Consider the following 21,553-nt stretch of genomic DNA (forward strand, 5'->3'; position numbering starts at 1 on the left):
CCCTCACCCAGGACTCCACGGGGTGCTGAAGACAGAGGGTGTCGAGGAGGGGGACAGGGAGGTTGGTCTGACTGGGCTGGGCCCCGGGGCCAGGGTCGGAACTCTGTCCTTCAGCCTGCCTCAGGGCCATCTCCTACCCGTTCTCAGGGCCAGGGGCTAGCCCAGGGCTTGGTGGTGAGAGAAAGCTCCCCTGTCCCTGCATGAAAGCCTCTGATCCCTACCTGTCTTTACCCTTCTTCCCCAGTGCCTGCTTTGTCACACTGATGGTCCAGGCCAGCAGCAGCCCCAGGCTCCGTGCCCCACTCTGTCCCCTTCTCCTGCCTGGCCTCCCATCCTCTTTCCCCTTCTCAGGCTGATCTCTCCCCTGCCCTCCCTTTTCCTGTCCTGCTGCTGGGCTGTGCTGTCCTCCCTTGGGTGCAGGGACTCAGGCCATGAGGTTCCTGTGGCAGCGCGGAGGACTGAGCTGCCTATGGCCCTCTCACAAGCCCACTTTTAATCCCACTGACCTCTCGTTATACTACAGAGCATAAATTCAGATTTGGAGAGCTTATGTTCCATCATAAATTGGGCTGGCAGACTTCCGATCAACAAGATAAAGCTGTCTCCTGTGAGGTGGGTGTTTTATTAGTCTTGGCCTCAGTGCTGCAGGCACTGGGATTGGGGGAGGGGGGTGAGTCCTCTGCTCTGGAACCCTCCCGTGCTGTTCAGAGCAGCCTGATGGTGCCCAGGGATCTGAGTGCTTCCTATCATCATGGGCAGGCACCAGGAACCTAGTCATCCCCTGGACCTGGGCTGTAAATGCCCTTAGACCCCCATCCCCACATCACCAATCTGAGTGGCCACTACTCAATCCCCAGGCTGGGCACTCGAGGGTCAAGACAGAGGCTCGGTGTGCACCCAGGCATGTGCATGTCTGTGCCCCACCCTCCCTGGTAGACCTTTGAGAACATGGCCAGAGCCAGAGTAGGGTTGGGGGATGGGGGGAGCAGCTGGACCTGCCTGGAAACCCTGGGGGCAAAATGGCTGGAGGAGGGGGGCCCAGAAAGAGGGAAGTCAAACCCCCGGCTCCAGAGATGTGATGGCCTGGTCCAGCTTTACTTGCAGGTGTAGACACAGGCAGAGTCCCTACAGGCAGAGATGGGGAGGTCTTGGCAGCTAGGGCCACTCTGGGCCTGGGCTCCTGCCACTCACCCAGAACTGGGAGTGATGTCTGCTGGCCTTGCCTGCCCCTCCCTAGAGGTCAGGTCTTTCTTCAAAATCTCAGTCTCTGTCAACACCACCTCCCTCTGCCACTGCCACTTCCAGCTCAGCTTCCGTACCAGCCTGCCAGAATCACTTCTCAGTGAAGTCACCCAAATCAGCATCCCCAGGGGGGCTCCACTTGGCCCTTCTGAGCACCCTCGTCTGCCCAGGGCCTCAGCAACACAGTAAGAAACCTGTGGGTCCAGGGTATGTGCTGGTATTCTGGGGTGCCGGACACCCTGACAGGAAAGGAAGGCAATCCAGGGAGGCTTCTTGGAGGAGGGGTTGCTGCTGTAAGTCTTGAAGATAAGCAGGTGGGAGCAGGGCCAACATCACCACCAGGCACAGAGAGCATAGAACCTGGATCCCTGGTGCCTTTAGAGACGACAAAGACATTTTACTTTAATTTCCCTTAAAACCAGAAGGAAAAAAAATAATATAATAATAATGAAGATTAAATAATATATCTACCATGGATTATATTTGTCTTTATATCAATAGGGTTATAAAATATAATTTAAAATTTTTCAATGGAGGAAAGGACTCCCAAATGCCGAAGTTGCTACACAAGTGGTAACGGGGCCACAGAATAGCGATATTAGGGAGTGACGCTCCTGGGCAAAGGCAACAACTCAGCCATGCTCAGACACTGAAGAAGACAGGGAAACAGGAAGTTGAGCCCAGGGGCGGAGGCAAGGCCTGGAGGCCAAGGGTCCCAGACTGTTCCCAAAGGAGCCCCTGGAGAGCAAGTTGGCCAGATGTGCCCATCAGGTACTGGATGAGTGGGGGCAGAGTCTGGGAGTATCACAGAAATATCATAGGTGAGAGGGGCCAGACTAGGTATTTGAAGGAAAGGGATCTAGAAGGGAGCACACATGAGGTTTGCTGATTGGCTAATGGGGAGGAGTATGGTGCCTGCTCTCTGAGGGACTGCGAGCGAGATGGGGATGACAGCATGGCGGTAGGAAAAAGACTCAGGGGGCTGTGGGGTGGATGCACAGGGCAGGCTATTATATTATTTTCTTCCTTCTGGTTTTAAGGGAAATTAAAGTAAAATGTCTTTGTCGTCTCTAAAAGCACCAGGGATCCAGGTTCTATGCTCTCTGTGCCTGGTGGTGATGTTGGCCCTGCTCCCACCTGCTTATCTTGAGTGTCTGGACTGAAGCTAGAGACTCAGGTTCATAGTCTGTAAAGGAAACCACAGAAGTCTTATGAAAGAGAAGAGTGCCTAGTGTAGAACCTACCCACTTACCCAGTCACCCATCATCCACTCATTCACCCGTCAGTCCATCCCCCCACCCATCTACCCCTCAACCCAGCCTATGTTTGAGGGGTGGGTGAGGCAGGAATGAGAGGCGAGGCTGATCTGAGGGGATGGTCTCAGGGCATGTGCCCATGAGTGAAGCTCATCTAATACATAGCAAGGCGTCAACTAGAAGCACTAAGAAAAATCCCAATGTATTGAGGCCAAAATCACGGTATCAAGCAGAAGCTGACAATTCGCTGAGGACCATGTTCCTGGATGGAAGATGGGATAACCCAGCAGGAGTTCTGGCTTTGCCCCTCACCAGTCATGAATCACCCTGTCATGTCTCTGAGGCCCCAGGAGCTCAGGAGCCCACATACACCTGCTGGACCTTAGACACACAGTTACTCAACTGCCAACATGTGGCAGACTCATATTTTGGCAAGGCCACCCAGTCTGGAAGAATGGTCTGTCTGTTCTCCTGGGAGGGGTCTATAGCACGCTGACCTCTGTTAGCATCTGCATGTACACAGAGCATCAAAGGTCAGGATCCTTTGTCCTGAGCAGGGCATGAGGACTCCACATTTGGGGATGCCCATATTCCTCTATGCAGAGGTAAAACCCCCTCAGACCAGCCCCAGTCCCTCCGGTTGCCTCTTCTGCTCCCACTTCTCCCAGGCCCCCAAGCAGCCTAGGCAGTCTGCAGGTGGGAAGGCCCCCAAGGCCAACCTGGGACTATTAAATGCCCCGGAGAAAGTGCCAGGTTGTGGCCTTGGACAGAGCCCTGGAATTGCTGCCCCTCCCCTGCCGGAGGTAGGTGTGGGTCTGGCCTCTGCCGATGGGCTCTGCTCAGGGTCTCAGCCCGTACCAGGCTGTGCTCTTCAGCCTACCCACTTCTGAGACTGCACCTGGGGCACCGTGCATAACTTCAAACGGTTGGGCATCACAGAGTTCCTGTTCTCATGGCACAGTGTGCGGGGCCACTCCGCGCAGAAGGTGAGTTGACCCCATGGAGGACTTAGTGGGTTGCAGTAATAAAGGAACCCTCACACCCAGGGGTGCCTGGGTGGCTCAGTTGGTTGAGTGTCTGACTCTTGGTTTCGGCTCAGGTGGATCTCAGGGTCATGAGATTGGGCACCCGCATTGTGCTCCCCACTCAGCATGGAGTCTGCTTCCCCTCTCCCTCTCTGTCTGTCCCTCCCCCCACCAAATAAGTAAATCTTTAAAAATAATAAAAATAAAGGAAACTCACACCCAGACAGGCACTCACAGATGTCAATGCATTCAGGGCACCCCACAGGGATGTCACCAACTCAACCAGCCCTTGGAGGAATGGGCCCACTGGCAAGGAGGACCGGGCCTTGGATGGGGTCAGGCTAAGTCGATGACCTCAAACAGCCAGCCTGGGCTGGACTCGTGAAATCGTGAATTCACTGACCACCTCGGCTTGCTACTTCTTGAGGCGACAAATCCATGCCATCAAAGTGACTGTTGGTCTTCCTGGTGACCCTGACGGTGGGACTGTGTGTGAGGTACACCCAGACCACCCCTCCTCCCAGCGCAGGCAGGCGCAGAGTTGCAATCCTGCTGCAGCATAGTGGATGAGGCCTTGCCAAGAGGCTTGAGAACTTTTTCTCTCTCTCTCTGATGAAGAGGATGCCTGTGGCCAAACTCTTGAGAATCTTCTGGGGACAGGAGGGTATTTAGAGTCCTGCCTGGGCAGAAGCCCAGTGGACAGGTGCTGGGAGAAGAGGTGAGCAGGGATGGGGCTTCCCCAGGGCAGGGAGGCCAAGCTGGGCTGAGTGGGCCACACCAGGATGGACCCCTGTATGCAGCCCTCAAATGCTGACACGTGGGTATGTCAGAAAACAAAAGTCCTGCTCATAGGGAGCTCACACTCTGCAGGAAGTCCAACGTATTAACAGTTGCTCCCAGATCCAGTCTTGACTCCCTGTGCAGCCTGGGAGTCTTTCAGAGCTGGGCCTGGAGACAGCAGCTGTAGCCTCCCACCCTCCTAGCCCTCCACCAACTGACCTCTCACCTCCAGTTTCCCTCTGCCTCCAGGCTTTCTGTGCTGAGGGTCCCCACCTGAATGTCCCCTCTTCTCCTTCAACTTCCACCTGGCAGTCCTGGCAGAGAGCCCACGGGAGCCCATTCTGCCCCATCATGCTCATCATGCTCAACTCCAAGGCCCCTCCCACATCCAAGCCCACTCCTCCCCCAGTACCCACTCCCCCCCATGGGAGCCTGACCGCTGCCCTACGACTCTGAGGACAGCACATCCTAATGTCTCTATCAGGACTGTGGACACAGGTCTGCCCAGGCCAAGATAGCTGACCATGCAAAGAGTAAACATGTGACCAGCCGAGTTGGGATTGACCCTCCAGGGCCTATACCCCCACAATGAGGAGCGTGGGTCCCTAAGGCCTTCATGTGGGATCTACGCTGACTATGAGCTGATGTGGACAGCAAGACTGTGGTCACAGGAGGAGGGAAGCACATTCACATATAAGCACACAGTATGGACACACACGAGCACACAGGAAACCCTACACTCTCAGGTAAGGGTCTCCTCGTCTCTCACACTCAGCCCCTGCTGGCACATTCCTGGGACGTAGGGGTGTAATGGGACTGGAGCTGAGTCTGCATGCTGCACCCAGCTCTACTACTCCACTCTGGTCATCTCCCTGACCTGACATCTGAAAGAGGGGGTGACTGGTGCTGCAGAGGCTTGTGCCATGAGGGATGAGGACCACGTGGGGCTTTGGCACCCACATCCACCCAGCAGGGCACCAGCTGCGTCCGGGGGTCCCCCCAACCCCGTTTCCACCCCAAGCCATGTCCAGGCAGTAGGCTGGCAATGTCGACAGGGAGAGAAAGGGGTGACACCAGCCCTCATGCCCATTCACTGGGATAGATTCTTTGGTCCCTAGGGGCCCTGGAAGACTCTGCTCCTGCCCTTTACTTGGCCCTACCTTGGAGTGGACCCCCCAGGTCCTGCACTCTGGGCCCATTTATGGAGAAAGCATCTAGGGTGTGCCAGGCCTGCCTCACCGTGCTGACCAGGGCACATGTAGCCACATCTTACCCTGACTGCTCTCCTCTGAGCCAAAGGGAACCCACAGATTTTGAGCCCCTATCTCATTTTTCAGATGGAGAAACTAAGGTCCAAAGAAGGGCAGAGAAGACTGGGTCATTCAGTGGCTAGCCAGGAGGACCCAAATCTCAGGCCCCTGCAGAGTCTGCCGTCCTTACCACCTGTGTCAGCCTACCTCAGCATAACCCGGGCCAAGAAGGGTCCACAGCCCCCGGCAGGCTGCTCTGGGGCAGGTGCTGCTCTCTGTCCCCAGTGATGCCAGCAAGTGGGTGTCTTCGTCCCTCCTCAAGAGGGGCCAAGCAAGCAGAGCCAGTGGTAGCCAGACTCCGACCCATGTTGCCAGACCAGCAACTTCCTCTGTACGACATCAGTGTACCCAGAGCACCCTGTGTGTTGAGCTCATTTGTGTCCTTGTATTTGTGTCTGAGAAAGTGTGTGTGTGTCCCAACTTCTGTGTAACACAGCAGGTGAGTATCGTGTAACCAGTGCTCTCCAGCAGCGTGTGCCCTGTGGGTGCCCCAAGTCTGCACACCCACGGGAGAACGTAAGGTTGACCCTAGGTCCTATCTCTTTCTCCTTTAAATGGCATATGTTAAGGTCAGTGAACAGACTGGGCTCGGAAACATCTCTACTCCTGAGACGGAGACGGCATGGCCTGCCGCCAGCTCGTGACTGGCCAAAGGTAAGGCATGTCCTCGCAGGGCAGCCCCTCCTGTGTCTGACCTGCAGCTGGAAACAGACACATTCCTCCCAGAAGCTCCGGCCACTCTTGCAGGGAGTCTGGGGGAGCCCCAGCTGACTCACCACTGACCTTTGACCTCACAGGTTAACCCTTCCTAAACCAGACCCTTGCCCCAGCCATGCTGTCTTAGATATGACAGCTGTATCCAAATGGAGCCCATGGTGCAGGCCTGTGTGTCTACGGATGTTTTTGCACAGGTCTTGGTGTCCTTCCTCTGGCTGTGCTGTAAGTGAACACATACACTGTCCGTGCACGTGTGTGGTCAAGATGTCAGCATCCGTGCAAGCCCCTGTCCTGCGCCTGCGCTTTTGAGAATGTACCCTGTCATACGTATCTGTTGCGGGCTTCGGGTGCTTGCCTGAGGACACGGATGTGTACACAAGGATGTACTTCCTCAGAGACGTGTCAGCTGTGCTCACACCTGTGTGGTCTGTCCCTGCATGCCTTCCCGTGCCTGGCATGTCTGGGCCTGCTCTCCCACCCTGACAGGCACCCTGGATGAGCTCAGGAAGACTAGGCTGAGGGAGCAGGCCCAAGGTTGCACCTGAGATCCAGAGACACACTGCTTTCCTCTGCATCTCCCAGCCTCACCTCTGGATCCCTCTCCCTGGGGCTGCACATCTGGTGCTCAATAAATGACTGGTGAAGGAATGGATGAAAAGGGGCTCTAAGGGGCACAGTCTGGAGATGGGGGTAGGCAGGCCCTCCAGGATGGGAGGGAGGCTACTGGCAGGAGCGCCAGTCGTGGACTGGGTCGGAGAGCTCCAGAAGAGGCGGTCAAGGCTGGCCGAGCCTGGGTTGGGGGCAGCAGGGTCTGCGGGCCGCCCCGCGCGCTCCCCGGGGACGTCTCGGGTCACCGTCTGCACCGCCCGGGCCGCGCCGCCCCGCGGGTCATTTATGACCCCCTCCCCCTCCCTGGCGGCAGCGGCCACGGCGGGGGCTCAGGCCTCGGCCCAGCGGCAGAGGGTCCCCAGCGGGGGGACCGCCAGCAGGGAGGGCGCCGCCGTGGCCGCGAGGAAGGCAGGGGCGGGGCCTCTGAGGGCCAGAGGAGGGGTTTGGGCAGCCGCTCCCACCTGCGTTTCCCAAGGAAGGTGCCGCCAGGCCTGAACTCCAGGCGGGGGAGGTTCTAGAGCCAAAATTCTGTCCTTCTGACCTCTGGCTCCAGTCAGAAGCGCAGAGCAGGTGCCAAACCAGGACACAGGTGGACAGGAGGAAGAAAGTGAGCAGATCCTTGTGGCAGGGGTAGAATGCCCAGGAGTAAGGATGCCTGATCCCTGTGGGAAAGTGGCTCTGATCCTGTGGGCAGAGAGGTCTACTTCCCATGAAGAGGGGGAAACAGGTAGGGGTGGGGGTAGGGGTGAACTGATCAGCCAAAGCCCTAGAAGGGGGGTCTCCTGAAAGTCAGGGTGTGGCCCTTGGAGGAGAAGGGGTCCTGCAGGGAGCTTTGAACCCAGTCATGGTCATTTTAGGAAGCCCCTTGATCCTCCAGAGAGAGGTGGAACCAGATAGTAGCATGGAGGTTAGGCTGGGTGAGCTAGGTTAGTTTAGCCCCCTTACCTTGCCAGCTGGGTTCCACTTCCGAAAGCCAGAGTTGGGGCCTTCTTTGCCCCTCCTTCACCACTGTGGGCCTGTTCAGGATGAAAGAAGTCAGGGGTGAGTCAAGGGTGGTCCTGCAGAAGGGAAGGGAGGCCCCCTCCACAGGCTACATGGTACCTTCTCAGATCTAGAGATAAACTTCACTAGCCTTCCCTCCCCAAACCTCAGTTTAAAGGTCAAGGGTTAGGAGGCCTAAGGGTCAGTAAATAGGTGCAGGCAAACATGAGAAGAACTGAGTGGAGGGGACCATCTTTTGAAAGCGGTGTCAGGGCTGTAGCCAGACAGTTGGCCTCACGCTGAGCCCTGATAACCTCTCCACACTGTGCCATGACCACAGCTTAGCATGATGGCTCCTCTGTGGGCCTTGGCTCTTGGGCAGGAACAGCCTCCTGCATCCATTAGACATGGAGGCAGCACCCCTGAGAGCAAGACGCGGACCACAGAAGGTGAGTGTGCACCTAGGGTCAGGCATGTGCAGGTGTCCAGTTTGCACGGAGGGCAACTGGGCTGAGGGTGGCACACCATATAGGACCACTCACTTTCACACCCACATTCACACCTGGCCCCTTAAATCCCAGCAGGCAGATGGACAAAGAGTAGAGCAGAAGGGGGATACAGAGGTTTGGGTGCATAGGTTCCCAGACACGTTCCTGGTCTCAGCCCAGACCTTGCTCCCCGAGTCAGTCTTGGGGCTGGCTGGTGCCTTGGTTGCAGATGATCTTGGCAGTGTGCATCAGCAAGGGAGAGCAGAGCAGTAGCCAGTGGTCAGGCTCATGCCCAGCTGGTGCAGGTGCCTGGGAGGAGGTGGGTGAGGGTGGGGTGCTCCCTCACTCCCATCACTCCCTTGCACAAGGTGCTCATGCAAGCACACCTGTGGTCCAGCTCAACCCCCCAGAGCCCGGTCAGAGAGATGCCCACAAAAATTCCGTGCCAAATGCATCTCAGTGGGGGTCTAGGCGCTGGGATGGGATCTGAGGCTACTTTCTAGCTTGTTCAGAATAACACATCAGAGAAAGACAAACCTGTCTCATCAGCTATTAGTAGGTTTCTGTTTCTCTTCCTAATGCTTCTACTGCAAGGCTGGCATGCTGGCATGCTGGCCTGCAGGGAGATGGGAGTTGAACACCAAGGGACAAGCCACCCTCATGCCAGGACTGGGCCAAGGCTGACCTGCTTCCTCAAGGCACCAAAGTGGACATGAGTGTAGAGGGTTCCTCTTCCCCAGACTGGCTCATACTAGGGAACAGAAATGTGCTCAAGTGTGCAATCTCGCACTCATCGGCCCCTCTTCCTCCCCACATCTTCCATCCCTCAACCAGACTGCGTCTAGCCCACCTTCCTGCCCCACAGCATGGCTCAGATATTGTTTGTCCTGGAGTCAGAGAGCCTGGATTTAAAACAGCTGTATGACATCAGGAGAGTTCCTTGACCTCTCTGTGTCTCACCCTCCTCATCTATAAAATGAGAATAAGGAGGAAAACTCATATTGAGACGATCAAGTGAACTAAGGCATGTAAAGTGCAGAGTAGTAAGGCGGCGGTAATTGACAGCATCGTTGTCCTGTTGTTCACAGAACATGAAACCTGCCCAACACATTTGCAGAGGCCACACACCACAAACCCACAGCCTCACACCCTGCAGATGCAGAGGAGACCAGCCACGCCGGACACTGATGCCCACCACCCACCGCTGCTGTGAAAACACTCCTACCCAGAACCGCCAGGCCAGCGGGCCACTCCTAATCGCAGGTCCCTCCTGCGCCAGGAGCCCACTCTCAGTCCTGGGCCCGCCCCCTCCCCAAGTGTAGTCCGGGCTCCCAGCTGCGCCCCATGACTCCCTCAACGATGGCGTGGTCGGTGCGCGCAGCTTCTCCCTAGGGTACGCTCCTTCGCACACCCTCGCGCGCTTGGAAATAGGGCAGGGGCGCAACCCTGTCCCACCGCCCCTGTCGCCAGACCTGCTGGAGCCCGCGCCCGCCCGCCCGCCGAGCCGGGCCGTTTAAATGGGCCAAGTTGTGGCGGCGGCGGCGGCGGCAGTCTCCCAAGTCCCTGCCGGGCGGGCGCGCCCCAGTGTACGCGGGTGCGCGGCAGGGGCGGCGGGGCGGCGAGGCGGGGCTGGGGCCTGGGACCCCCGGGCGGGGCGGGGCGCAGGGCCGGAGACTTCTGGACTCCACTGCCCGGCTGGGCCCTGCGGGCGGACCAGCGAGCGGGGCCGCCCCAGGGGGCGCGGGCGCAGGTGGCCCGGGGCCCTGTGGAGCCCTGGGGCCCCGGGGCTGCGGCGCTCGGCAGGTCGATAGGGGATCGAGAGGAGCTCCCGCAGCACCATGTCTCCGGCAGCCAAGGCCCCGGCAGCCGGCCGAGAAGCGGCCCGTGGTGGCCCGGCGGGCGGCGCGGCCGCAGGTGCCGGGGCGCAGTAGCGGGTAGGGCGGGCGCGCGGCCGGGAGACTCCCGGGCCCCCCGCCCTCGAGACCCTACGCCAGCCCAGGCCCGAGCAAGTGGCGCCGGCGGCGGAGAGCCAGGCTACAAGGCCACCGGCCCGTCACGCCAGCGGTCAAGAAGGAGCTCCCAGGCCGCGAATCCCGGGCCCTGGCTCTGGCCACCTTCCATCCGACCCTGGCCGCACTGCCACTGCCGCCGCTCCCAGGCTACCCGACACCGCTGCTGGCCGCGGCCGCCCTGCCCCCGGCCGCCTCGCTACCCGCCGCGACCGCTGGCTACGAGGCGCTGTGGGCTCCACCACTCCGCTCCCCGCGCGCCTACCTGAGCCTGCACAAGGCCGCCCCGCACCTCCACCTGCCCCGGGGCCCTCTGGCCCCCGAACGCGTCTCAGCCACTGCGGCCGCGGCCCCGGATTTCCAGCCGCTGCTGGACAACGGCGAGCCAGGCATCGAGGTGGAGCGCGGCGCCAACCGCGCGCTGCTCTCCGTGCGCAAACTCTGCCGAGGCAGCAAGGGTCCGTCCATCCGCCACCGCGGCGAGTGGCTCACACCCAACGAGTTCCAGTTCGTCAGCCGCCGAGAGACGGCCAAGGACTGGAAGCGCAGCATCCGCCACAAAGGTGCGGCCGCGGCGGGGGCGCAGGCCGCTACGGTCCCTCCCCTCTGCTCCCCGAGGACCCCTGGGTCCGGACCCCCTCAATCTGCCACCTGGGAGACTCCATCTCCGCCCGGAGAGGGCGCTGCGACTCTGGGGCTGCCGCGGGGACACTCCCCCCCTCCCCACCGCCCCCAGCACGGTCGCCTTGGTGGACCCGAGCCGAACGCCCTCGGCCTCCACCGCCACCTCAGCTTGAGCCGCGGTGCTCTGGGCTCCCGGCTGCACACGAGCCGGCCCCTCCTCCCACTCGGAAGGTCTTTGCGGGATTCCTGGGCTGTGTGGCCCAGGGGAAGTTTAGGGGAACTCGGGAGACGGCGGGAGGCCGGCTGGGCGGGACCCGACTTCCCTCCTGGGTCGGGGAGCCACCAGGTTCCAGCGGGAGTAGAGGGGCCCACGGGCGGCCGGGGTGCGGGTGCGAGTTGCTGGAAGGCAAGGGAAGGTGGAGGGGTGTCGTGGGCAGGTGGGGGCCGCGGGGGCGCGCGCGGAACTGGAACGGCGGCGGGGCTGGGAGCATTCAGGAGTCTGGCTCCGATGGCGCGTTGCGAGGGCGCCGGAGCAGGCAAACGGGGGAAGCGCAGCGAGCGACAGGGGCGGGGGTGGGGGATCCTTAGAAAGTTGGGGACCCCGTCGCGCTGGGCTTTGAGGCTCGCGGCTCTGCTGTGGCCGCCCTTCTCCCGCTGAGGGCTCAGACACAGCCCTGGTCCCGGGGGCGCCGTGCACCTGCGCGCAGGCTCGACCTTCGTGAGCCCTGATCCCAGTTCCCCCGGACCGGCTTGGAGAGAGGGTAGAGAGCGGGAGGAGGGACGCAGGGGGCGGGGAGGAGGCCGCCCTTGGTCAGGGGACGGCGCTTGCCGGGATCTTGAGTTTCTGAGCCCCGCAGATCCCCGCGGCGTCCGCGAGGGTGTGGTGGGCGGCAGGGCCAGGGAGCGGGTTCGGAAGTTGGATGTTCATACACGTGCCAGGAGGGGGAACCGGCCGTGCAGCTTACTGCGCCCCGAAAGCGCGCCCGTGCGTGCCGGCTCTACCTGTGCCCCAGCCCTGCTCTCTCACCGGTCCTGCCTCGGCTCTCCTCACAGGAAAAAGTCTGAAGACGCTTATGTCCAAGGGGATTCTGCAGGTGCACCCTCCGATCTGCGACTGTCCGGGCTGTCGAATATCCTCCCCGGTGGTGAGATGGGGGAGAAAAGTTGGGGCTTTGGGTCTTCCTTCTCCCCTGTGGAGCTTGTGCCTGTTCTCTAGGATCCAGAGTCCCACTTCAGACAGGCCAGCGGTTGTTGAAAACACTGCCCTTGGAGCCCAATAGCTGGACCAGACAGGCCCTCGCACCTGCGGCTCAACCACTCTCTGCTCTTGCTGTTAGAGCACAGGGCCAAGGCCAGGGTCTCAGAAGGGGCCACAAAGCAGGCCATTTCATCTCTCAGGCCTACCCTCAGACTCCCACCCAGCCCCAGTGCTGTCCAGGGTCTCTCACTGAGTATGTTGCAGGGAGGAATACGGAGGGTGTCCCAAGTGGATTCATAAGGGCAAGTATGGGGGAGACTGTGGCTCGCGGTGGGGGGCCTGGAGAGGGGGGCAATTGTGGTCCCCAGACCAAGCGAGGGGAGAAGACTAGGGCCCCCTGACTCTGTTGGGGCCACTGACCAAATCTGGAGCTGGGGTGGGCTGGGTCTGAAGGGAAGGTCCCTTATTCTGGAGGGCAGGACGATGGTGGCTGCTCAGGAGTCCTTCAGGTCCAGGATGACACGGGTCCAGGGTGAGGCGAGACCCTCCTCCACACTTTCCTCCTCAAGCTCGTGGGTATGATGGCATTGTCCTTGCAACAGGAAAGAGGATGTCCGAGGGTCCCCAGGTGACTGAAGAGATGAGAGAGAATTAGATAATCCCAAGGTCCCTGCCACCCCCCTGAAACAGCAACCCCTTATTAAATAAGAAAAGGGTTCCTGCCCACCCGAAAATAATCAGTAACTTTTTTCTTCCACTGGGGCAGCAGGACCTAAGGACACTGTAGGGAGCCTTGGTGTATAGTGACCTTGTATAGTGTGCTCTGAGCACGGACAAGCTCGGTGTGGAGTACCCTCCATGTCTGTGCACAGGACATGCCTTCCTGCTCTGATCTCCCAGCACACAGCACACACATGAGCTCCACATCCGCACAACATGGGTGTAGGGAGGGGAGAAGGAGGTGTTGTGGAAGAAATGGAATCTCTGTTTCTGACCCAGAGGGTAGGCTCACTAGGGGCCCATGGGACAAAGGGTCTAGGTTGGTAAGGGCTCCCCATCAAGTGACCTGTGAACCCCGGGCCTGCAGTTTGCAAGGGGTCAGCAGGATCAGGCCCCAGACTCAGGCTCCAAACAACCTGAACTGGACCCTGCGTGGCACTAGCAGAATAGAAGACAGGACTTGGCAGTGGCTGGGGGTTCATGCAGGAGCTTGTGGGATGGTCCAGCAGACACAAGCACACAGAGGTAGCTGCACGTTGAACACGTGGCAGAATGCAGACATGCTGTGTTGTGCACACGTGGTCCCTGGGGCTCCCTGGGGCCGAGAAAGCTGGGGTCTGCCTCCGGGTGGGCACCCCCACACTCCGGCTAGAGTGCAGAGTCTGGACAAGGCAGTGTCACGAGGAGCCTGGCCAGGGCCTACAGCCCTTCACTGCACCCCGCTCCCCGGTAGCAGACCCGGGCCTCATCTTTCTGCTCTTGTCTTCAGCTCCAGCCACTGGGACCCATGTGGACCCTCGGGCCTGTCCTGTGGGCTAGAAGCCCTGTAGCGGGGCCAGTGATGGTGCCTATTTGATCTTAGCAGCTGCTCTGAGGGCTTCCGTCACCTGCACCCTGCCTGAGGCTTGGGCCTGGAGTGCACAGCTCCCAGGACCCTGAGGGTCCTGGCTCAGCCTAACCTTCCTCTCTTCCCTCCCTGCCCAGAACCGGGGGCGGCTGGCAGACAAGAGGACAGTTGCCCTGCCCACTGCACGGGTCCTAAAGAAGGAGCTGACCCCCAGCTTCTCGTCCCGTGATGGTGACAGCGATGGCAGTGGCCCAGCCTGTGGGCGGCAACCAGGCTTGAAACAGGAGGACACCCCACATGTCCCTCTCATGAGGAGAAGGCACTTTTACTGGGGGCCAGGCTCGGGGGAGGCACCCGGGCTCTGGTCGGGACATCAAGACTGGTGTCTCCAGGTAGCTGAAGGCCAGGCCAGGGCGAGGACCCTTTGCCCTGGGGACAGGGCCCAGGTTGAGCTTGTCATGTCTGCCGAAGCTGAAACAGCCTGAACCCCTGACGCCACAAGACCATAGTGAGAACCTACCCTGCCCCCACTTGGAGGGAGGCGATCGACGAGGTTCCATGTGGGGAAGGAAGGAGGCTCTAGGAAGGGCCAGGGGCTCTCGGAGGAGGGCAGTCAGGGAGACCCAGGAAGGGAGGGCCTGATACCACCACAGCCAGGCGGAGAGAAAGGAGCTGAGCAGCCCCCTTCCCGGAGCTGTCCCTGAAACTCTCATGCTCATTCTCCTTGGCAGGAGGCAGCTTTCCTGGCTACCCACTGTCCCTTCCAGGCTCGGGGCCACTCTTCCTGACTTCCCACCATCTCCTCTCCTGGCAGAGACACCTCCCACTGTCCACTCACCTCTTCATGCCTCCATCTATCTGTTGTCGGTCCATTCATTTGTCTGTCCATCCAGCACATGTTACTCACCCCCAGAGTTTCTAGGCCTTTTCTCTTCCCACCTAGTCTTTCAACGTGTTCCAACATCTCCTGCCCTAAAATAACCCTCCCAAACCCCCAACACCCCCACTTCCCAGCCCTCCTACCCATGCTTGCTAAGGTGACACACCCACACAGGCTTCCAACCACCATCCCTCAGCCTGAGGGTCTTTCTGGGAACACTGCTATGAGTGAGGGGACAGGCAGAGGGCAGAGCTGTTTCCTTACTTGACCTCTCGTTTTGGCATCCCTCCTACCTACAAGTGCGGTGGTCACTTTCAGGAGGCAGACTGGTAGCAGCTGGGACCCAGGAAGCTGCACCCGCCTGGGCTGACTCTGGACCATTGGTGCCGGCAGCGGCCATGGGGCTTGCTCCCTGACCTGTTCCAGCCTGGCTGGAGCAGCTCTAGCAACTAGGAATTTGGTTCAGTTGCATGGCTGATCGCAGAAGAGGCTGCAGCTCCCCTCCCCACCCCCGCCCTCAGCACAATGTGGCAGCTCTCCTGGGTTCGCTGCAACAAGAAGGACAGGTGTGGCAGCCTCATTTCTGTCCTTCCCAATTCCTTTGTCTGGTGAGACCAGGAGTCGGCTCCTGCCCCACGGTCCTATCCTGGTGGCAGCCACTGGCTGGTTGAGCTGGTACCAGATAGCACTGGAGACAAATCCGAGCCAACCCAGTTCCCTTGGGGCCAGCGCTCTGGGGAAGATGAGGGCTATGCCATACACACACCCTGCTGTTCAGGTACCAGATCCTGGAGGCCACTTTGACCCTCCGCTTCTTTCCTTGCAGAGTCCACACCCACTGGGACGTGAACATCTCCTTCCGAGAGACGTCCTGCAGGTAGGGTCTGGGCTTATCCCCACACATCGTGCGTGGGCAGGATGGAGCCTTGTTGCTCCATTTCCCGTGGGTCTGCTTCTATATCTTTCCAGCCTCTCTCCCTTCCTCCCCTCCCTAGTCTGTGGTCTGTCGGTCGGTTTGTGCCCAGGCCCTAACAACAGCACAGGTGGATTCTGGGCAGCCTAACCCTCCCACATGGGACTGACCATTTGAGTCAGTCTGCCCAAAGATGAGGCCATGACCTCCCCCTCCCACCCTCCCAAAGACCCACCCGGAGATGAGGATGGTGATGTGTGCCTGGGGTCTCATAGGATGCAGAGGCGTTCACTAGGGAAAGAGGATGTCTGCAAAGATGTGGAAGAGCAAGGGAAGGGGATGTGGGGCTGTGGGGGGCTGGCAGGTCTGGTCCAACTGAATGCTAAAGGACTTTGGATGCTGAGCCTGTAGGACACGGTGCTCCAGGCAGTGAGGAGCCACCCGATGTTCTTGGGCAGAGGGGTGATAGAGTGTGTGTTTTGATGGGGTCCTTCTGGAGGAAGGAGGTTGGAGGTTTGCTCCAGTCTGCAGTGGTTCAGGCTGTGGAAGCATGATGGAAGGCAGGGGGGCGGCGAACCCAAGACATAGCAAGGAGATAAAAATGAGGGGACCTGATGAGGAAGTTGGGAGGGCACTGGGGAGACCCAAGTTCTAGATTCCAGACGAGCAAAGGATGGTCAGTCTGTGGATGGAGCCCAGGCTGTGGCTTCTGGTCAGTGGGGTCAAGTCCTACCACAGGGCTTCCAGGGAGGGTACAGGAAGGGCCCAGCCTAGGAGACAGTAGGCACCCAGCACAGGCCCAGCTTCCTCAGCCAAAGCTGAGGGGCCAGCCCCCAAGGTGGGAGCCTGTCCTCCCCACTCCCAGCCTGGTTCTGTGCCATATGTATTGTTATTTACGTCTCTGAAAATATCTGGGTCCTAGAGCCGAATTACAGTGAAAACATCTTTAAACTTATTTCTACCTCATTTTGAAGTTGCCTGCTCAATTGATCATTTTTATGAACCGTTATGAACATTGATGACATTTTATGAGCCTTTTGCTTGGGAAGCTACAGGATGAATTGGTCAGTGAAGCTTATAGCGAACCCAAGGGAGGTTCCTCCACTCCTGGAATGACTCCTCCTGCCTCCGGTAGCCCTTTCCTCACCCACCCCTGGCCTTGTAAAGTGAGAGAAGGTCCCAGGTGTCCAGACAGAGGGTGCCCCCGGTAAGGGGCCAAGTCCAAGTGCATGTGGGCTCCTTCAGTCCTGCACAGGCACTAGGGGTGTCTGGGATGATTTTCTGGATTTTACCAGAGAGGAGACTGCGGTTTCGGGGCAGGGGTGTAGCGTGCCGAGAGGACTTACAGGCTATCTGCCCCCACCTGCTGATGTGGCACCTCGGCTTCGGGCCAAGGAGGGCTGCAGGCAGCCTGGCTTGTCTCTTCCTGGCTCCTTTTGACGCTATCCCTCTGTCCTTCATCTCTAGTCTCCTGTCTGTTCTTTAGCCTCTGTCCATTCATCTCTCTGCTATACCCATCCTTTCTGTCTCTGCGTCCATCCATTCAGTAGTGCCTGTCTGTTCATCTGTCATCATCTCTCACTTTGTTTGTCCCTCTGTCTCCACCCATTGGCCTTCACCTGTCTGTCCATCCATCTGTCCATGGGTTCCATCCATTGGCCCACTTGCCTGCTTGGAGCTCCGAACCAATTTGGATATTCTGTTGCACTTCGGGACATGGACAGGAAGAGTTTTGCAGTTTCTGTGTTGTGAATTGTCCCTCGTTGATCCACAGATCAGCCCCACCGTGAACCTGAGTGGGCCCTGCCGCTGGGGGCGAGCCAGAGGCTGTGGGCGGTCCATGCTGACGGCCTGAGGAAGCTGGTGGAGCCGGGCCAGGCCCTCTCCTGTGGCCCCTCTCCCGGGGCACCTCCCAGAGGAACGCCTCCCCAGCCCTTCCCACACCTGCTGCTCACCAAGGTGAGCAGGGCCCCCCGTCCCGCCCGGAGGCTCCCCCTCACCTGCGGGCTGTGTGTCTCGGGCCTGGCACGTCCCCTCTCCGAACCTCAGGTGTCTGCTGGGGACCCTGCGTGCCACGAGGCCAGGCCCTACACACGGGGTTGCCGTCGGAGCCCTTGTCTCCGAGGTGGTGAGGGAACGCGGGGGACCGGTCAGGTGTGGAGCCATGGGTCTCGTGCACATCTGCCGCAGGGCTGGATCATGGTACAGGAGCTGTGGGCAGGTCGTCTGTGCACACCTGGGCATGACACACCTGGCTGGCCCTCTCGGTGGGGAGGCCTGCGTGCCTGGTGCACCTGTCCCCCACCTACCCCTGGAGGAGAAGCCACGTTCAAGCCTTTCCATGTCCGACCCTCAGGGACAGTTGGGAATCTGGGTCAAGAGAGGCAGGGACTGGCCCAGGACAACTGAGAGGTGCAGAGTACAAGGAGCTGCTCTCCAGTCCTAGGCCAGTCCCAACCCTCCCATGAGGTTTGCTTTGGGGGTGAGAGCCCCTCAGATCCTCGGGAAGAGCTACCCACCCCTTCCCATGTGGGGACATGACCTTAGCATCCCCAGGCACGTAGAGGCACGTGCACCTGCACACCCACCCCCCCACACCTCCCCCCCACACACACACCACTCTGACTGCCCAGCTCGGGGTCAGAAGGGGAGGACACCCTGGGAGCGAGGTGGGTGACAGGGGGGAAAGAAGGAACAGGTTGCAGACAGCTGGGCCATGGGGCAGGGCATCAGGACTCCTGGCAAGGACCCAGATCCATAGCATGGGGAGGGGAGACAGGCCAGGCTGAGGGTCACGGGTCCCCAAGGGGCCCAGGGGAGTTGCCAGGGCACTGGGAGAGGACAGGGTCTGGGTTCCGGTGTCCATCACCAGCCTGGGCACTTGGAAGCAGGAAGAGATACCCACCCCCAAGTCCAGAGGGGCTCCAGCACAAAGGCCTCAGCTTACTCTTCTGTCACTTGGGCTGTAGAGATGCAGTGTCCCTAGGGTCCCACAGGCTTGTGGGAGAGCCTGTTGGCCTTGGATCTCCATCCCCGACCCCCTGTGCTCCCAGTCCTGGGAAAATGCTTTGTACTCCCTCGAGGTCCTTCGGAGCAGGGGACAGACTGGGGGCTTGGGGGGCTGAGGACCTGGGTACGCAGAACGTGGCAGAGCACTGACCACTAGTCTGGGGACCAAGGCCAAGACCCTCCTTGTTGCAGCCTCCGGGTCTCCATTTGGAAGAGGTTCCAGATTCACTGCTCTGGTCCGGGTGACAAGGCCTTAGGAAGGAATGGAGCACCGGGACAGAAGAGGGAAACACGGACAAGGGAGGCTTCTGAGGTTTCTCACATCACCCCTGGAGTCCACAGATCCTGCTCCTGTGAGAGACACAGAGACAGAGACAGAAACAGAGAAGGAGACTGAGAATGAACACACGACAGAGGGAACCAGAAGTCACAGACTTTCCTCCATCAGCTTGGAAATGACATCCCAGCATTTGGCCCCATTCTCTTCCTGAGAGCGCGGTCACACAGGCCATCCACCCCGGAGGGGAGGGGATTCCACAGGGATGTGTGAGCAGGATGTGGGAATGCCCGGGAACCACTGTGGGGACTGCCCAGCACAGGAGCGCAGACGAGGCCCCGGGGCCTGAGCCTAAACCTAATGGGAGCCCCTGGAAGTGTGCGTCACCAGGGGACAAGGTCGGAATCCGTTCATTGCAACCTTCCCACAGGGGCTGGGAACAGGCAAGAAGGGGGTGGCTTTGCCCAGACCCCAAGGCAGACCCAGGCCCCTCTGAGCTGTGCTCTATGTCCCGCCCAGCCCCTGGCTCATCCTTGCAATCCCAAGTGTGCACCAGCCTCCTGTGACAGCAGGTCCGGAATGTATGTAGAGGTCCTACCCCTGATGGCGTCCGTAGGAGTAGAAGCCAGGACACCCCACTGTGCAGATGGGGAGCCTGGGGAGGCCCTGAGAGGCACAGGGTCTGTCCAGGGTCACAGCCCTGGGCACGCAGGGGAGCCCAGTCTGAAGCCAGCTCGGTGTCCTCACAGCGGGGACACCGGCTGCACCCAGGCCTTGGGAAGGCTGTGGGGGGACTGTGAGGGAGTCACTGTATGGATGGGGCATGGGGGAGGGGGAGCATTGAGCAGCCGGGGGAGGGGGCCCTCGGGGGCGGGGGTCTTGTGTGAGGAGGAAGTTGGGTAAGGGGACCCCAGGCAGTGGTGACTTCACTTCCCTGACAACAGAGTCCAACAGAATTTGGAACCCAGGTAACAAGGCACCCACATTCCAGAGACAGCCCCCTGTCCAGCTCATTTCGTTGGAGATCATCCAACCATGAACATGTGGGCTTGTTGCCTCCCTAAGTCTGGATGCTGCAGGCTGAAGAAAGCCCGCCCTGCAAACGCTGGCCCCCGCTGGGGATGTCCGATCAGGGCTCCCCACCGCCTCTGGCCGTTTGGCCGGAAGGCCCGAAAGGTGACACCAGGAGGCCCAGAGCCGGCCACCCAGCCCCACAGGGTCTAATCCACCTGTGCAGCCCCAGGTCCCCTCCCCTCCGTGTGTGTGTGTGTGTGTGTGTGTGTGTGTGTGTGTGTGTGTGAAGAGGGGTCATGTGGGTGGGCCAACGCCATTCAAGAGCAGGCTGATGAGGGGTCAGATAACCCGTGGGCAGGTCATGTTCAAGGTCCAGGCTGGCTGGGTGGGACGAGGTGTGGGGGGCTGTGAGCTTCTGCCCAGGGTTTCTCTCGATCGCCCTGCAGGGATGGGTCATTGTCCCGCGTGCAGGGCTGTGCACCCACAGGTGTGTGTCTGATCTGGGAGCAGCAGGGCGACTGGGCAGGGGACAGGGAGGTTGGCCGGGCAGGACTGGGATGCCTCCGGGCCGGCTACCCGTCCCTGTCTTTGCAGACCTCCGATGAGATCGGCACGAGGCTGGCGGACACCCACTCCATGTCCGGGATCCGGAGCGTGACCCCACAGGACTCCCCTGGAGCAGGTGCTGGGGATTGCGGGGAGAGGCCTCCGACACCACCCAGACCACTGTCCCTGGTGGTCATGGACTGCATTGTGCTCCAGGAGCTGGAGCCCACGGAGGCCGAGCCTGAGGCTGAGAAGCCCGGGGCTGGGTGCCCGTGGGTGTGTGCGGAAGGGTGGGGGCTGGCCCCACAGGGAGGAGCCCCCAGAGGCTGGTGTGGGGCCTGGAGCAACGACTGGGCTCAGAGCGCCCAGCGGGTGGACTGCGGTCGGGGAGACGCCCCGGGGAGGGCTCCTTCCTGGCTGCGGCTTCTCTGGGAGGCCCTGGGCTGGGTTCTGTCTCCACGGAGAGCAGGCTCGGGGTGAGCTTTTCTCCTCTCACAGCTGCTCCACCACCTGAGGAGCTAGAGCCGGTTCCAACTCCATCGGCAGCTCTGGACGGAGGGGTGGTGGCTGCGACTTCAGCAGGAGACCAGGAGCCGGCAGGTGACCCAGCACCCGCCCACGGAGAGCCTGACGGGGGCCAGGAAGGGCCTGCTGGAGAACCTGCCTCCGGAGAGCCTGCCCCTGCGCCTGCCCCTGTGCCTGCCAGAGCCGCCGCCCCTGCGCCTGCCCCGAACTGTGGCCCTGCTCCTGCCCCCGACCCAGCTCCTGCCCTGGATCCTGACCCATACCTACCCCTGCCAGTGCCCTGGTTCTTGCCCCTGACCCAGATACTGCCCCGGTTCCTGTCCGTGCCAATGCGGCAGACCCTGTCCCTCCCCTTGCACCTGCCCCCTCCCCTTCCCCGGCTTGTGCTCCTGTTCCGGCCCCTGCCCCAACTCCTGCCCCTTCCCCTGCCCCTGCCCCTGCCCCTGCTAGAGCCAATGTCCCTTCTCCTGACCCACCTCCTGCCCCTGCACCTGACCCTTCCCCAGCACCTGCCTGTGCACCTGTTCTTGTCCCTGACCCAGCTCCTGACCCTGCACCAGCCCCTTCCCTTACCTGTGCACCT

The 21,553-nt window shown here is 60.3% G+C and overlaps 2 protein-coding genes across 2 annotated transcripts in view; one reads left to right on the plus strand and one right to left on the minus strand.

The window, feature by feature from the left end:
* Positions 1-6,235: 6,235 nt before the first annotated feature.
* LOC135365604 (transcription initiation factor TFIID subunit 4-like) lies at positions 6,236-15,567 on the plus strand. The gene is made up of 7 exons (XM_064598024.1): positions 6,236-6,267; positions 9,879-10,002; positions 10,260-10,342; positions 10,403-10,980; positions 12,095-12,186; positions 13,944-14,125; positions 15,513-15,567. Exons 1-7 carry the CDS (start codon positions 6,236-6,238, stop codon positions 15,565-15,567), a joined length of 1,146 nt encoding a protein of 381 aa, XP_064454094.1.
* The window catches only part of LOC135365510 (TBC1 domain family member 22A-like), a 136,466-nt gene continuing 127,093 nt past the window's right edge, over positions 12,181-21,553 (minus strand). The window contains exons 9-12 of the mRNA XM_064597038.1: positions 18,760-18,959; positions 17,600-17,910; positions 17,268-17,402; positions 12,181-12,871 (exon numbers count right to left, since the gene is read on the minus strand). The gene's annotated coding sequence lies outside the window, so the exon portion shown is untranslated. The remainder of the gene's footprint in view (positions 12,872-17,267; positions 17,403-17,599; positions 17,911-18,759; positions 18,960-21,553) is intronic.

This window comes from Mirounga angustirostris, unplaced genomic scaffold (assembly GCF_029215605.1).
Source record: "Mirounga angustirostris isolate CCGP_5_RB_7025 unplaced genomic scaffold, mMirAng1.0.hap1 SCAF_8, whole genome shotgun sequence".
NCBI lineage: Eukaryota > Metazoa > Chordata > Mammalia > Carnivora > Phocidae > Mirounga > Mirounga angustirostris.

What these genes read in the sequence shown, in the direction of transcription:
- LOC135365604 (XM_064598024.1), top strand. Translation starts at nt 6,236, where the DNA reads ATGGCCTGCCGCCAGCTCGTGACTGGCCAAAG. An exon ending in GCGCAGCATCCGCCACAAAG is followed by an intron (nt 10,981 to 12,094) that starts GTGCGGCCGCGG and finishes CTCTCCTCACAG; the next exon opens with GAAAAAGTCTGAAGACGCTT. An exon ending in GTCGAATATCCTCCCCGGTG is followed by an intron (nt 12,187 to 13,943) that starts GTGAGATGGGGG and finishes CTCCCTGCCCAG; the next exon opens with AACCGGGGGCGGCTGGCAGA.